General features: G+C 39.2%; 1 protein-coding gene across 2 annotated transcripts in view; it reads left to right on the forward strand.

Annotated features, from left to right (window-relative positions):
* The window catches only part of CCDC57 (coiled-coil domain containing 57), a 52,368-nt gene that overhangs the window by 6,101 nt on the left and 29,166 nt on the right, over positions 1-17,101 (forward strand). For both annotated transcript variants that reach the window (XM_075044025.1, XM_075044026.1), the window contains exons 3-8: positions 4,313-4,377; positions 4,979-5,401; positions 7,701-7,809; positions 12,575-12,723; positions 14,149-14,349; positions 16,169-16,328. In XM_075044025.1, coding sequence (XP_074900126.1) covers positions 5,010-5,401; positions 7,701-7,809; positions 12,575-12,723; positions 14,149-14,349; positions 16,169-16,328 — 1,011 coding nt within the window. In that variant the 5' untranslated portion in view covers positions 4,313-4,377; positions 4,979-5,009. The remainder of the gene's footprint in view (positions 1-4,312; positions 4,378-4,978; positions 5,402-7,700; positions 7,810-12,574; positions 12,724-14,148; positions 14,350-16,168; positions 16,329-17,101) is intronic.

The raw sequence follows: 17,101 nt of genomic DNA on the forward strand, positions 1-17,101 counted from the left end.
TTCATGTTTTAACATCTTCTTTAGTCTTATGTGGACAGTGTCGTCTGGTTTAGTTGATAGATACATTTTTTAATAATTAAATGCCTTGGCAGCAGAAGGAACTTATCCGTGCTGCACGACCTTGTGTTGCAGTTGGCCTGAGCTTGTTTTACAAGCGTTTGAAGTTTTTCACAGGACGCAGTGGGAGTTAGGAGAGAATGGTCAGTTTGTTCCCTGTTTGCTCCCGTTCCTAACAGCTGTGCTTGAAACGGGCCAAGACTCTCTTTCCAGATCTGCACTAGGGAGAAATTGTTTAATACTAAGCAGTGTGATAAACAAAATGTATAGAAAGAGAAGTGAACAAGAAAATGAGATTCCAGAGTATGAAGCAAGCGTTAGCTGTGTTTTGGGCGAAGGGGCTGTTACTAAAAGCGGCCGGGGCTACCCAGGCGTGAGCACATCCTCGCGGTGTGGAGAGGGGCTGCGGCACGTTAATGGGGAGGACGAAACGGGGAAGCTGGGAGGAGAGGAGTGTGAGACCGAGTGCAGTGAGAGGCTCCGAGAAGCGCCGGTTTGCTGAGCAGGAAGCGGGGCCGCGGGGGGAACGGGCGATCCCCGACAGAGCCAGGCTTGGAGCAGGAGGCGCCGACAGCCGCGGGGGCGGGGGCGGGGCCGGGGCCGGCGCCGAGCGGGCCGCGGCCCGGCCCGGGCGGGTGAGCAGACGCCCGGGGGCGGGGCGCGGCGGCGCCGGCGGAGCGCTGATTGGGCGCAGGTGGTGCGCGCCGCGAGGCCCGCCTGGGGCGGGCGGGGGGCGGGGCGGCAGGGGCCGCGGTTGCCGTGGAGACGGGCCTGCCTCGCGGTTCCCGTGAGACGCGGCCCGCGGCCGTGAGCGGAAGGACGGGCAGGTTTGTGCCGGGAGGAGCCGAGCCGCGACCGGACTACTCCGCGGGCGCCGTCAGAAGGCACAGCGGCCGCACGGCATCCTGTGGTGCCGGAGCTTGTCCTTCAGAGCTCCCGACGCGGCAACCGTGCCTCTTGCGCCCTTTTTGCTCTCTGGGGATCCGCTGTCTTTCCGCAGCCTTCCCGCTACTAAGTGCCCTCTGTGTGCTGCCTCTGAGTCCCGAGTAGTATCTTGTACTACGCTGTGCTCCTCTCTACTGCCTGCCTCTAAGGGACCTGACCTCGGCGGTCTGCCTGCCGTCTGCTCTTCTGTCTCAGAGCATGTGACCCTCTGGGCCCTCCATGGGGCTTCTCACCCCCCCTCCTGGGATTTGCCTCCTGCCAGCTGGCTGTTCCACTGGCTGTGTCTTCTTTTGCTCCCACTCGGTTTTGTCTTTCTCTCCCTCTCTGCACTTAACGGCGTACAAACCTCTAGTCCTGCGGGGTACTTGATCCCTGGCTTGCCAGTAGCATTCCTTTCCTCCATCCATGTGTCTGTCCTTTCCTGTCATCCCTGAGGATATTTGCTTTAGGAACTCAGTGTCTATGTTCCACATGGTGTGTTGCCCTCTTATTTACTTTCCTGGACACTCTCTAGAATATGTACCTGTTTCTCAGTCCTGGGGCAATTTTTTCTTCCCACCATACCTTGTCTTTTACTTACACAGTCCCTTATGCCTCCTACTCTTCTGTCTGTCCTCCTTAATGGCAGAGCCTGACATCAGGTACCCTGCAGTATAGCCCACCTCATACTTAGCCTGAGGTTTGTCCCTGTTCAGTACCTGACATCCCAGGTTTCTCTTGTATGTTACTGGTCCTTATCCTGTCACCCAGCTTCTGCTCTGTGTTACCTGTTCTGATCAGATTGTGTAATGCGTGATGTATATTTGCTGTTTTATATGTCTAGCCTTACTTGTAAGGCAAATAGCAAACCAGCTTCTAGCAGTAAAGAAAGAGACAGCACACAAGTGATGATAATTTGTATTGTTGATTGTCATCCTTTTTCTTGGAACTGTGTTGACAGGATTTCCTTTTTTTTTTTTTTTTCCCCAACAGTGCTACGGCACAACTACTTAACAGTGTAGCTGTGGCCTGTGCTGATTGCTTGTCTCATGACTTGCAGCACATAGTGAAACAGCTGTGCTAATACTCAGGTGGTCTTGGTTCTGTCACTGCTTCATCAAGGAAAACAGTTGTAGCTAGAGATACTTAACTGGTACTGGCTGTGTGGTATTTTCTTTCTCATCTTCTTTTCTGTAGTTTTGAAAGGAGGAGAAGCAATCCCAGTTTATTAGCTCTGCTGGTCTGTTATGCACATCTTATTCTTGGTAAAATAAGGGTATGTTATAAGGATAGCAAGGAAGAGAGAAGCAAGTACAGCTTCTGTATACTTTGAACAAAATTTTAAAGCTTTACACCTCTTGGACAAATAGGGGTTGTATGGAAGTCTGAAGGTTCTCAAGTATTACTCTGAAATGTTCTTCAGTATACCTAGTTCTTACTTGGTTGAAAAGTGACTAGCTCAAACATGTCATCTAACTTCCTGTTGTTGAAATAGCATTTTAGTAGTAACAGTTGCGAAATCTCCATTGAATCAGAGATGCCAACCATATTTGATTTTATGTGATTTATAGCCAAGCCATCATTTTTCCTTTGGTAAAGAGGCTGATATGCATCCCATTAGGCCCTTATGTGGGGGAACAGGGGTACCTATCAATCACCTCTTTCTGGATATGCTTGAAGTGGTTGGATTGTAATGGGTACAATGGTCTTTGCCGTGTAGGTTGTATGGGTAGCCTGTGCTTGTTGTAAGATGTTGTCTCTTACTTATATGTATGCTGTTTCCTAAGTCATCTTTTAATGTCATCATATATAGGCTTACTATTCTTTTTTTGACTGTAAGACATCCAGGCAATTGGTGCAATTTATATTTTAAATTACACTGTTATTTCCATTATGGTCTTTACTGAAACTAACATGCAATTATAAATACTGCTGCTATCAAAGGCAAAATGCGCCCTTCTCTCCTATTAAATTGCATTTCTAAGAAATACAGCTCTCTGTGATGGAAAGCAATATTTTAAAATTATAGGGAGGCTCATTCATTCATATTCTTATATGAAATGAATGATTCCTATGTTACGTGTAACCCTGACTCACCTCAGGATACCACTTTCAATTTACCAGTGCCATTAATTTAAGTGAGATATATGGAGATGGGGAGGAAGGTTGTTTTTATAGGGCACTGTGTGATGCCTTTTAATTTTAAGATAATTGTAGAGAGAGATTGTAAAAGAAGTATCATTTTTCTTAACCACCTCTTTCCAGGAAAAGTTGTGACTTCGGTTTGACGATTTCAAGGAAGTAATAGGGTGGAGCTGTGGTCTTGCTTTTGATTCCTTACACAAAGGTCTTGTCTAATAATGTATTGCTAATTTTAGCTAATGAAGCATACATCAGGTTTTTAAAAGGCACTTACAAAAGTATTTTGATACCTTAATGGGTGTAGAGTAAGCATAGTTTCTTTCAGTGCCTTGAATCCAGAAAGTATCTCATAGGCATTTTTTATCTTTGATGTAGTTATGATTGAGGTGGAGGGGGGAAAGAAGTCAGATTTAGTTAATCTTTTTAACTGTGGTAGCCATCAGATGCGTTTGGAGCAACAGTAGCTGAAAGGAAGATATAGAAAGAACAAATGTTCCTTAGCATTGCATGTTATAGGCAGGGAGGCAGTACTGTTCATGAATATCCATGACAGTGACTTTTATAAAAAATACCTATTTCTGCTTACCCAAATGAAGAAGATACTACTTACACTATTTTCTACATGGTAGCACGATTTGAAGGTTGCCAACAAGAAGCAGAATATGAAAAGAAAACATAATGTTATTTTAATTGCCTTAGGGATAAATGTGAAATCTAGGCCAACAGAATTGAAGGACCACCAGATCATTGTGTCCTCTAGCAGTGGTTGTTACTCACTGTACCTAGTAAGAGCAAGCTTGAATTTTTTTATACTTGTCACGTCCAATGATCAGAGACTCGTTTTTTGATCCTGAAGAATTAGGGTTGTCTAGTTTGTTTGTGAAGAAAAATGTTGTTTAAATTGTGGCATCCTTTAGCATAGAGGTATTGCATCATGTTTGCTGATCTGGAAATCTGTCTTTCATTTAAAGAGATTAAAGAGCCACTATTTGAAAGGCATGCTTGTCTGATTTGTTCTCTGCATCCCTGTGCTTATCCAGATGGGATTATCTGTAACCACTGACACAGAATAATACTGTACAATGAGAGAAGCTGTATTGACTCCAGAGATTTGGGAAAATCTCTGGAGAAATTGCCATATTTTTTAAAGCAACCATGGTGCTTAGAAATAATGTTTTTTCTTCTACAGAGTTTATGATTAGATATGAGGCAAATATGGAGAATAAACAATAGGAAGAGACGGAATTGAAGCAGGTAAAGGGTTTTACTGGTAAAAGCATGACCTCTATGTTGTTTATTTTCTTCTTAAAGATACAGATTTTTAATATGTTACTGAAATACAATTATTTCCTCATACCTGTTGGCCTTTCTGGAAAGAAACTTCAAGGTGGATTTAACTGTGGACAGAACAGTAGCTTTGTAGTCCCATGAGTAATTGTGGGAGGAGAAGATAAATGGGATACAGCAGTTAATATTGATGTAAGAGAAGGCTGGACTGTGACTTGACTTGTCATAAACGTCTTCAAGAAAAGAGAAATATGCATGCAGTTTACAGTGACTAAATCTTCTTATGCCTCTATTTTCAATCTGTATAAAGAAAGGAGAAAATTATGTTTTCCCACCCCAAAATTTAGTGACTTTTCATAACTAATTTGGGAAGTCTTACCCCTGGACAATGCATGGCTATAAATAAAAGTAAATTCTGCTTCTACAGGTGGCAAATGCCTGATGGTCCGGGAAGCTTTACAATTTAAATTTAAAATTCACTGGTAATTAATTATCAGCTATGTAGTAGATTGGGAGTGATGAGATACTTGATTCGTATTAGTTATCAGCCTTAACTATCTTCTGTCAGCTCTTGTTTCAGATTTATACTAGTGTTATAAATGGAGAAGGAACTAAATGATCTCCTTCAGTGGAAAGAAAAAGAAGGGAAAGAGCTGCATGCTTGCCAGTTCCTATGTCAAAAGAAAATGCTGCAAGATGTCAAAAAGCAACTCCAAGTCATGCATGAAAAATTTAACAAATTGAAAGAAGATTTTGTCTATAACCTAAGAATTTTAGAAGAGAGAGATAAAGAGTTAGGACACTATGATGTCACAGTTGCTCGTCTGAAAACATCTGAAAATGCTAAACAGGCAGAGATTAGTGATCTTCGAGTACAACTGGGTAAAATGGAGCAAATGCTTGTCAAGGAAAGAAGAAGAAGATGCAAACTTCATTATTACTATCAACAACGCATTGAAGATCATAAGTTAGAGTTGGAACGGTTTTGCAGGTGAGATATGACTTCCTTAGAATACTAAGGAGAAGAGAAGTTTAGCTTCTTTAAGACACATTTGGATTGAGGTAAAGCAGTAACATCATTCATACAGTAGGGAGCACTTTGAGCATGGAGGCAAGATTGTCTATCCTGACAGAGGAACACCTAGAACATGAACAGAGTGAGGGCTAACAGAAGTGACTTGGGCTATCTTTACACCTGCTATATCTTGGTTTCCACAGTGACTTGCCTGATTTCTGGCAATATGTTAGAGAAGGGATAGCATTAAGTGAAAATGAGGATGCTCTTAAACATACAGCGTGTCCCTACATAATTTACAAGGGTGTATGTTGGGGAGATGATATGACTGGGTGGAGATGGTATGATTATAAGGGAATCATAGTGTAGGGAGCAGAAAAGGATTTGTCAGAAGGAAATGCTTTTTCCTTGGGCACTGAAACACCTCTGGGAAATGAGATGAGTCTGAAAGTGTTGTGATATGTCTCCTGTGTGTTATATCACATGCACTTGTCTTCTGTGTACGTGAGGAGACAAATGATAATGGTATCAACTGTGGTCAGTAATATTATCTGGGGTTACTGTACATTAGTTGCTATGTTTGCTGTGTATTCAACACAAACAGTTCAGCCCTTCGACTATTTTAAGCCATTGCAAGCTAATCTTATGGTGGGAGTTGGGTTTGTGCACTCTTAAACACATTTTGTCCCACCTTCTCTGATAGGCCTCTGTGAAGGAAAGAAGTCTGTTGGGGCATATCCAGTCACAGGACCAAGATTTATGACTAATGCAACGAAGTAAAAGATGAAGATAGCTAAAGCAATGCACTTATTTAGTTTGGCCACTCTCACGAATTTTTATTACTCCGTATAGACTTCTAAATCTTGCTGGAGCAGGGGATAAACGCTTATTTCTTGAGATCTGTCTGCACATCATTCTTGTTTAATTTAACTACTGTCTTCAGATATAACAGTATCTTTGGGATTAATCTCTGCTTAAAATGGTAACTGCTGTAAAGTGTGCTGGGTCAAACTGCATTTATAATGCAGAGATAGCTGGGTAAGTTTTAAATAACTTTTTTGTAGTTATTAGAAGCGATCTGGACATGGATCTGGAATTCCTCAAAGGTTGCTGACTGATTGATGTTACTGTGGTTCTGGAGCATATGCAAATTCATTTAAAGCTAGTTCAGGAATTTTATATAGAGCATATACTTTGGGAATGGAAGGAGGACTTTGAGTCTTTTACACCCAGCATTGCCTCTTTGCTAGGCTGTGTTGAATACCGATCACTGAGCAGTACAGCGATTATTCTTCTGATCTGCCTTGCCCTGGAGAGTTGTGGGATGAACAAGGGAGGTGTAAAAGTGCCTGTCTAGACTACACTGAGATGACACTTCTGTTAGGCTTTATTTATATGCATAAGTGTTGGCTATAGGATTCAGATTAATTCTGGCAAAGTGTAAATTTGAAAGCAAAATCTAGCAGAATAGGAAGGTGAATATGCATTTAGCTCTTTGTGACTGTTGAGTTCTAGTTTGCAGTTCTGTCTATATAGTTATTTTATGATCAACTTTATCTAACCAAATGCAGCGGTCATTCAGTTACGTAAAATAACTGTAATACAGAGTTGGAAGTAATCAGAAGTTGCAGAACTGCATGATATCTGTCCAGGTCTGTTTGGCCATGTAACAGGCTGCACCAAACCTGTTGAGTCTTGCAGGGATGAATCCAAAGCTTGAAAAGGTTCAGTGTATCATTAGAGAACTTACTGGTCATAGTAGCAGTATCATCTCTTTGAGTTTGTTTGAAATGCTGGCCTTAATGGTATTCTCTCACTGTATCTCGGAGAAAATTTTTTTTGTTGATAGCAAATAAAAATACTGGGGGGAGGAGAGGAAAAGATATGGAGCTGCTTCTGTTTTTAAATGTATCTAAAAGCTTGGATTTCTGCTGGGCAGCCCTTGTTTTGCAATTTCTTCTTATGTAACAGAATTTTTTGGGTGGAGGAGGAACTCTCATACTTAAGTGGAAGTCTTGCACTACTTTTCAGCAGATCCTTGGTATTTCATATGCAACTAACTTTTGAAGTATAGTTTTGAGAAATAGCATGTGCTGTTACAATTGGTTTCGACTGACTTATGAGAAAAAAATTTTATAGTGACTGTTTCTTTAAGAAATTATAGCACCTTGTATTTATACTTATGTGTTATTGTTCAAAAAATTGTAGGTATGTATGCCTCATTAGGTCACCAGAGATGGTCTTTAATGTAAATTTGTTTTATTTTTGTTTATAGCTCTAGGAACAGTCGCATAGATCATCAGCACGAGGAGTATGCGAACCTGAAACATCACATGGAGAGAAAAATCCAAGAACTGGAAGGAGAGCTTGCTTGTCAGAAACAGGTATAAGAATATGGAGAAACAATGTTGTGTTGCTGTGGCGCCATCTAGCAATCCTTTTTTTCTTTTCTTTTTTTTTTTTTATTAGGTTGTTCTGGTTTAACATTCCTGTAGTTGTATAAGCTTTTTTTTTTTCCTTAAATTAGTGAGATTTGTAATGACAGTTTAGAAAATTATGCCCTACTTGTGTAGTAGCTGTTGCTTTGCTTGTCTGACAGCTGCCCCTTGTAAGGGACTGTTAAGAACGTGTCTAGTAATCTGAGATTGTGTAAGATTATTTTATGTAGACAGCACACTACTAAATTTGTTAACCTTGAAACTGCAGGAAAGGTCAGCATCTAGAAAATAGAGGCAGCCTTAGGCAGGATGGGTAAATGTAAATTGTTTATCATACTCCTAATTACAAGGCTTTTTTTTCCCCCTTCTGCCTCTATATTGCTATAATTTCATCATAAAAGGATAATCTTACTAACAGTGAAATTTGACTTTCAACTGTGATACCTTAGGGGGGCCATTTTGTCTCTATATATTACAAACTTTAAAGAACAACAAAACCTTCCTTCTTTGTTTTTGTATAAAAAGTATTTGATAATAAAATGACTTTTAATTATTTACACATGGATGTATTTAGTCATTAGAACTAGAATGGTTAATTTTTGGCCTGTCAGCCAAACCAATATATAACATAAATGGAAGTTGTGAAAGAGATTGTTAGGCAATTACATCTTGCACCCAACACATCTTGCTGCCCTCAGTAGAGTAGTGCTGCTAAACCCATCTTCATCCAGGAGTCTTTACCCATGGGCTCCCCAAAGACAGTTTATGAACCTACCCAAAATAGGTTCACTTTTCACTTGAACAGTACTTAATAACTGACTGATTCAGAAGTTATGTTTGTGTGTTGTGTGGTTAAACTGTAATGATAGAGCTGATCAGCTGCTGTTCTGCAAGCGTAAGGGCACATCATCTAATACACACTATTTCTCTTAACTTTTTTTTTCTCCTCCAGTGTGGTATCTCCATTGTTTATGGAGATAAAGCAGCTAAACTAAAGCAGCACATCTTACATGCTTGCCATTGCGTCTCTTTGCAGTCATTCCACTAACCTAACACATGATATTGCATCAAATAGCCAAAATCCTTTGTGACCTTAGCCTCTTGTTTTCAAGTTTCAATCATGTTTTATCAATTGAATGCCTGGAAGTAGTATCTCATAAACACTTTTTTTAATACTTTATCAGTCTAGGCACCTGAATGGCCACTCACTGCAACAGTTTAATTTCTGGAAAATCCATGGCTCCCTTATGAACAGTTTTTTATACACTTAGGAAACATAGGTGTTGTAAAGAATGAGTTTCACACTTCTTCAGCGGTGTCTTCGCTGGTGTCTTTAATTTCTGTGCGTTGGATTCTGAATACCTTACAATGTTACTTTGGAGGAATTTCACACCAGAATGACTATTCTGTAGGACTGTTCTTTCTTGGGATTGAAATGTAAAGTCCTCTAGCAACAGATTTTTGTTTTCCCAAGTATGACAAAAAATATGACTGTTTTGATTGTTTTCCTTTAAATTAAAATTCAACAGCTATGCAGGGGGAAAAAAAAAAAGTCTTTCCTGTAGCTTCCTGTCTCCCAGCAGCCCTCTTGTCACTTTTATTTCCAGAGTGGAAAACACGGTAGTATTTTCTGACTTTTCAGTAAGGCTATAGTTTCTTAGCTTTTTAGTAGTTCTGCAAGTATTCACTTTAAAAGCCTCTTCAAAAACCTTAGACTAGTGATTACAAGTCTCTATGACCTACCTTTTAAATCTTTTTTCATGTGGTTTGTTAGTGATGACTTTTTATGCTTTAATACTGTTTCTATTGTCATTCTGGAAGAATAGAGGGAAACAGTTAAATGTTTATCACCATTAATTCCCTATATATGTATGTGTGTGTGTGTGCGCGTGTAAGAAGATAGTTGTCCTAACTGCTTGTAGTAGATTGTACATAATAATCAAAATCCCTTTATTCATGTGCTTATAATATAAATTTAACTTCTGTTAATATTATTTTATATTTAAAATTTTACTTTAAGTTGCGGCAAAAAAGGCTGAAATAATTCAATTTCTTTTTGTATAGCTCAGGACTGTTTGGTCCCATTTGCTAAATAAAGTGTCCAGTTTAAAAAAAAAAAAAAAAAAAAAACCAAAACAAAAAACAAAACACAACAACAAAACGAAACCAAGCCAAAAACCCCACAGCTTTTAACACTGGGAAGATACAGCACTTTTCTGCTCCTCTAAAAGTTAAAAGATCAGGTATTTCCATAATGGATAGTCTTTGACATATCACAAATGCTCAGGTGTCTATAAAGGAAATTAACTTTAATGTCTGTAAGGTGTGGTTTTTTCCTTAAAATAAGCTGCTGCTTTATTCTTCTTCCCACCCCACCCCAGTTATGGAATCTGATCTTATTTTGCAAAGGATGCCATTTGACTGATGTGTTTCTTTAAATTCCTCTTTGCTGTACAAGTCACGTTAGGGGACCTACCATAGGCCAGATGATAGGTTTCATTCAGTACATTCTGATTCTCATTACAGCAGAGAAAGATTATGCAATGATTAAACCCCTTGTACAGTGTTTATAAAAGCCTGTGACAATACAGTGTTTCCATCAGTACCATAGTACTAGTGTTACCTATCTGTTGCTCCCCTTGTAGGAACTGCTAGCTAAATTTGATGCAGAGATGAAAAAGAGAAAATGCGAGTTTCAAAAGCAGACAATTGAAATGGGTAACTTAGCTCTGTCTCATGAAGTTAAGGTAACTTACTTTTAAGCTGTTACCCTTTACTCACAGAACGAATGTGTTACAATCTCAAGTCATTCCTCTGTGAAATGCATGAAAAGATGACTCTGTTGTTGTTGCTGTCTTTTCCTCCACCTATGTATTGAACTGATTGTTTCCAGGATAGCAGGAAGCAGGGGTATTTGTGGTATGCATCTTAATTTCACTGATAGTGACTGGGTTTTTTCCTATACAACCAAAAACTATATATAGGTCTTTGAAATGCCTGACTCATCTTTCTAAGGCTAGTAATGAGGAATTCGCTCTTCCAAAATTTATATTCTCTGTGTGTGCAGTCTTCATTAATCATCATCCAACATTACTTGGGTGGTTCTCTGGTGCCTGTGTTCACTTGCTTCAGTCGTGGTTTAACTGATAGCTTAATAATGCAACCAACCAAGGTTTATAGGTAGAGGGGGAAAAAACCCTCACATTAAACCAACTGATAGCATTGGGAAAAGCAGACAAGCTTTCAGAAAGAGGGCTTGTATGCATAAAAGATTGCCAGCTTTTTCCAGCTGTGTTGATTTTACTTCTGCCTACAAACTTCACCTTGCCAAAGGCTTATTAGGGTAGTGAAATGTTGCCTGGCCATTAGTGGTATCCATGGATTCCTGCATCTTGAATGTTGACACAATTGGGGTTTAGTTTCTGGTTTTGTTTTCTTGCTTTGTCTTGGGCCTTCTTTGAAGGACGCTGCAGTAGTAGTGGACCAGAAACCATGTTGTCTTACTGTGGTCTTGACTATAAAGATTGCATGATTGCAGGGGCATGTAGTGATAGGATGAGGGGTAATGGCTTTAAACTAAAAGAGGGTAGATTTAGATGAGATGTAAAGAAGTTGTTCTTTGCTGTGTGCGTGGTAAGGCAAGGGAACAGGTTGCCCAGAGAGGTTGTGGCTGCCCTATCCCTGGAAGTGTTCAAGGCCAGGTTGGATGAGGCTTTGAGCAACCTGGTCTAGTGGAAAGTGTCCCTGCCCATGGCAGGGGGGGTTGGAACTAGGTGATCTGTAAGGTCCCTTCCAACCCAAACCATTCTATGATATGATTCTATGATATGACCAACTGCTGTTGACTCAGTATGAACAAAGGAACTGCAACTACATGTATATTTATTAAATGTAGATTTGCACATATTGCTTATTCTGTGATATACAGTATAACTCAGATAGCACTTCAGTATAAATCTTTAATCTTTGCAGTTTTCAGACTTGAGTGCTTGATTAGATACCTGTAATACTATTTCAGTTTAACACTGCTTGCAGCTGCGTCTGAATGTAAAGGCTCTCAGTAGGCCTCATATGCTAGATGCTATTATATCTTTTTCTTTCTTTTTGAAACATGTTGTCTATATTGAGTTATGTTTGGGGTTTTATATGTCTATATCTATTATTGCACCTGGGGCAATTGGTGGTGGAAGTGTTAAGCAAGGGAAGGAGAGGTCACCTGTACTCATTTCCCCCAGGTGTTACTGAGGCCAGCTGTAGGGGAAGCCAAGAAGTCACTAAAAAAAACTGTGTAAAAGGCACTTTAGGCAGAGATGGGAGAGGGTAGTATACAGGATTAATGTTACTGCAGGTAATAGGTGTAAGAAGAGGATACAAAATGGATATTTAGCAGTGGTATGGGAGTATAAATTTAAAACACCTTCCCCATAACTTATAACCTCTGCTGTTATTTTAAGAGCTTTGTTGATCTAATGCTTATACCTTGCAAAATGTTACTTACAAATTAAAAAAAAAAAAAAATCAAGCAAACAAAAGAACCACCCCTCAATAAAAAAATAAAAAAAACCCCACCTCACAACTTTCTATACTATTTTGTTTGTTTCTGGAGCTGATGCTAACACTTCAACTGTGTAAGGGCTCTGGATGTCTTAAAAAATTAGGTTATATCAGGCTCTCATTATAATTCTTAAATCTTACTCTCCTCCATTCTAAGGTGAAGCTGCTGACCAGAGAGCTGGAAGCCCTCAAAGAGATGAGAATGCAAACACCAGAATCACTGGAAACAGCAGAAATCTTTGATTTGAGACTGGAGAAAGAAAACCAGTTCAACCTAAGTTCTGCTTTTACTGTGAAAGATTCTTGGTATTGTACAACTTTGATTATGATTGAAATAAACTTGTGTTCACAGACTCTACAACTCCACAACACTTTTCAACTTACTCTTCTTCACATAGTGTTATTTTAGCAACAGCTTGGGATGGTGTACGTGAATTAATTGATCTAGTAATACATTTCATTACAACGGAAAGAGGTTTGTATGAAATATTTGCTAAGTCGCATGGATTCAGGTTAATTCTGCTACGTTCTTTCTGGATGTAACCTGTCTCACTTTAAAAAGAAAGTTTCATCTTAGAAGTTTTAATGGTTCAATGGTATCTTCTGCTTTTACTGCAAAAAGGAATACCTCTTCCAAGTGGTAAATATAATGAAAAAACTTAGCTCATCCCACTTCTAGAGTGTGTGGCTAGTTTTGGTGTCTCATATTTCACACACTTGATTTAAATCCAGTAAGTCCAGTTATGTTCAGCCACAACTTTATACTTTCTCAAGCAGCTGCAGACAGATTGTGAATATAGTGACAGAAAATAACTCATTAAACCAGAGTATTATTGGGGGTTTTATCTTTTATGTTTTACTCATCACTAGTTCAAACTTAAGAAAGAAGACTTACTCATAGTTCAGTTTCCGTTCCTTCTGTTTTGCTTTAATCCTTTATGTCCAAAATTTTTGATATATTTTGAAAAGTTATACACAGGTCAATTTCAGAGGGTAAGAACATTATACAACTATTACTTGCATGTCTCCTTTTTTATTTACTGTTAAATTTGAGTTTTCTGTCAGTACTATTTGGTGGTATTTTCTTCTAACAACTCACTTCTGTTTTAAACCTGGTCTCTATTTTTGTGTGAGCACATGCTCAGGAAATTAATCTGTGAATGAAAACTGAATACTCAAGGAAGCAGTTTTTTCTCCATGGATTCCTGCAGTCTCTTATTTGGGCCACCTGATCATAGCTGTCTTTCAATTGTTTGATTACCGTAAAGAATATTTTCAGTATGGTAAAAGAGTATGTTGAATGGAGTAGTTCACCTGTTAAAATAGCTTCTCTATGAGTCATCTTAGGAAAAAAAAAACCAACAACAATTTTTAGGATCACCCTGATCCTATATTTAGGTGAAATAGTGTTGTTCTTTGTGCTAATCACAAACTTAAAGTTCTGTGATAAATTGGAGTTAAACTCTCTGCAGTGGTATAAGAAACATTCAGTCCTGGTCCTAAGACCAACTAAATAGTGGCATTCTTAGTTCGAAAAAACAACCGCAAAAGACCTCCCTGCAACCTGTTCCACTGACAAGCATATATTGATTTCTGTTTCCACTGCTTTTGACAATGATTCTTTGAATTTGTTCAAACGAAATTGGTAAGAAAGTAAATCAACAGTACTAGAAAATAATGTGCTTGTGTTCCTTGAAACCTCACTTTATTCTGTCTCTCTACATCTTCTAGGCATGAAGAACTAGCTCATGCTGCCAAGGAAAAGGATGCAATGCCAGCTTCAGTGAAAGAGGACCAAGTCAAACAATTTAAAAAGTTGAAGCAGCAGATTAGAGAACTGCAGATGAGATATAAAAATCTGGAAATTGAGCTATGCAGAAGAGAATGGAGTCACAGTGCTTGTTTAAGAGAGAAAGATGCTCTTATTAGAAAGTGAGTGACTTGATTTATCCTGTTTCATAAGATGTGATGAAAGAAATTCAGAACATCATACTTACCTGTTTTGTGCCCAACTTATTTATGTGAAAATCTCACAGTAATTAATGGTTAAACAGATTCCACACTTGGAGTACTGTGTCCAGTTCTGGTCCCCACAATTGAAAAAAAACACGGACAGACTGGAGGGGGCCACAAAGATGATCAAAGGGCTGGAGAACCTGCCCTATGAAGAAAGACTGAAGGAGTTCTCTCCCTAGAGAAGGCTTAGGGGGACCTCATTACAGTTTTCTAATACATAAGGGGTGGCTACAAAGAGGATGGAGGCTCTCTCTTCACAAGGAGCCACATGGAGAGGACAAGGGGCCACAGGTACATGTTGCACTGGGAGAGGTTTCATCTCAATGTAAAAAATAATTTTTTTATTTTACAGTGAGAACAGTCAGTCACTGGAACAACTGCCCCACGGACATGGTAGAGTCCTCATCACTAGAGGTTTTCAAGACACAATTGGACAGGGTACTAGATAATCTCATCTAGGCTACCTTTCCCATGAAAGGTTGGACCAGATGATCTTCCAACCCAGGCTGTTCTATGTATATTATTGCAACAAAATTTATAGCAAAATTTCAATATATGCATATAAACTTCAGGTTTATGATTGACATAATCAAGAAGCATCTCCTCAAGGTTGACCAAGAAAATGAGGTCACATGGAAAAGAAAGTATCTGGGAACCTAGGGAAGGAACAGCACACCAGAAGAAAAGAACTTCTTTCATAGCCAGCCTGGAAAGAGGCAGCTGCCAGTCCAAGAAGGCCACTGGAAACTAAAGAATTGCTTGGGTGGCCTGCATTTTGTATTACTGGAAATGCATGGTTTACAATATGCATTCGGCTCATTAAAATGTCCCACTGAACTCCTAATTAAAAAAAAAAGTCATTGAACAGTTTTATATCCAAGATTGCATCACGTTTTGTTAATTGTCTTAAGCAAGTATGTATTAACATAGTAGGGGGGCATTTCTTGTATGTAGACTTCAAGAAGAAATTGTAGTGCTAAAACCAGGCCAAGATTCTCATCTGATTGAGATTTCTAAGGAGTCTGCCTCTAAAGATTCCAAATTCAATCAGTGTGTGGACAGGAAGATAAGTTGAGGGCACGCTTGGCCAAATTCCAGAAAGATGCAGAATGGTAAAGATGACTTAAGACGTTGTCTAAAGTTACATTTACAACCAATCTTAAGAGTGCCCTGAAGTCTTGACAGCTTCGTGTTTTATAAGCTGAGCCATATGACAATTGAACCTGTCTTGAAAGTCCTTAAATTCTGAATATGAGGTTTGTCTTGTTTTGTGCACCTCCTATCTCTTCTCTTTCCACAGTGCATTTTCAGTATAAGTATATGCAGCAGCCTTTGAGCTTAGGAATTTTACCCTGACAATCCAACAACTTTAATTCCTAGCTGTTTTATATCTCATTTCTGTTATAAGCAAATGGGAAATGTGCTGTGGATAGTATTGCCAACAGCAGTATCGGTGTTGAAGAGTAGTTTATGCCACTTGAGCTGACCTCCAGAGCTGATTCTAAATACCCATATAGATGGACCCTAGGAGCTCTAAGCAATTAAAATGCTTTTGTCCAGTAAAACACTTAGAGCGGAATAGAATAAAATAGGTAATTTTGAAAACAGAACAAGAAAAGAAGATGAGGACAGCATATAAGGCTGAGATTTAAAAACAAAACAAACAGAAAACAAACACAAAACATCCTCAGTATTTATCCTGCTGAAATCAACAGCTTTGCTCTGTGTATTGTAGGCTTAAACAACTGTGTCTGGCAGCTGAGAGCAAATGGATTCTGGAACAGAGTAAAATGCAAGCAGAACTGGACTGGCAGCAGCTCTGTGAGAACGCTGAAAGTAATTGGTATCAGAAATCAGAGGATCTAACACAAAGCCTGTCTTCAGCCAGAGAGCAGGTGAGAATTTCAAATTAACACTGTTTAAGAACCATCTGTTGCATAGAGAGCCATGGAGTCTTTCCATCATGTTTCTCAGGGGAGGCATGACTTTGGTCTTCTTTCAAAAATCTGTAAAACAGTAATTCTGTGTTATGCACAGGAGTTCATCAAATATATTTGATCAGAGACCAGATTAATTTTCATGGACAATCTCCAATAGCAGCCTTTTCTCCCTTGTAATGAAGTCAAGCCAGCTTGAGAGATGCCACTGCTTTTCTCTTGGCATTGTAGCAGAAGAAGAAAGATATCTTAGTTAGACCAGCCCCTGGCCAAAAAGAGTTTCAGATCACAGTGCAGCTTGAATTCTATCAAGGGAACAATATTTGTCCTGGAAAACACAGGTATTTTTGTATGGGGGGGGAAAAAAATCCTATTTTGTGAAGTGTACAAGCTTCTGTTTCTGAAAAATGAAATACATGTTTATTGTTTAGAGACTATTACACAATGGGATAACAGTAATTCTCAATGACCGGTTGCTTAATAAACTCATGGGTACAGAGGAAATACTTGTTTACAAAATTTAGAATGCAGGCATTTAGTCCAGTGTTTTATTTTACCATTGTCTTCTCAAAATGATTTGTAGGCATCAATAGGTGTAGCACAGAAACAGATCTGAGAGATAAATCAGCATTGTCTATTTCACATACAGAAAATGAGACAATGAAGTCAAATTATTTTTCTGTGAAGGCAGTTTTTGACAGAGCCAAAAGGGGTATGCTTTAAGGCCCTGT

Source organism: Buteo buteo, chromosome 13 (assembly GCF_964188355.1).
Source record: "Buteo buteo chromosome 13, bButBut1.hap1.1, whole genome shotgun sequence".
In the NCBI taxonomy this organism is placed as follows: domain Eukaryota; kingdom Metazoa; phylum Chordata; class Aves; order Accipitriformes; family Accipitridae; genus Buteo; species Buteo buteo.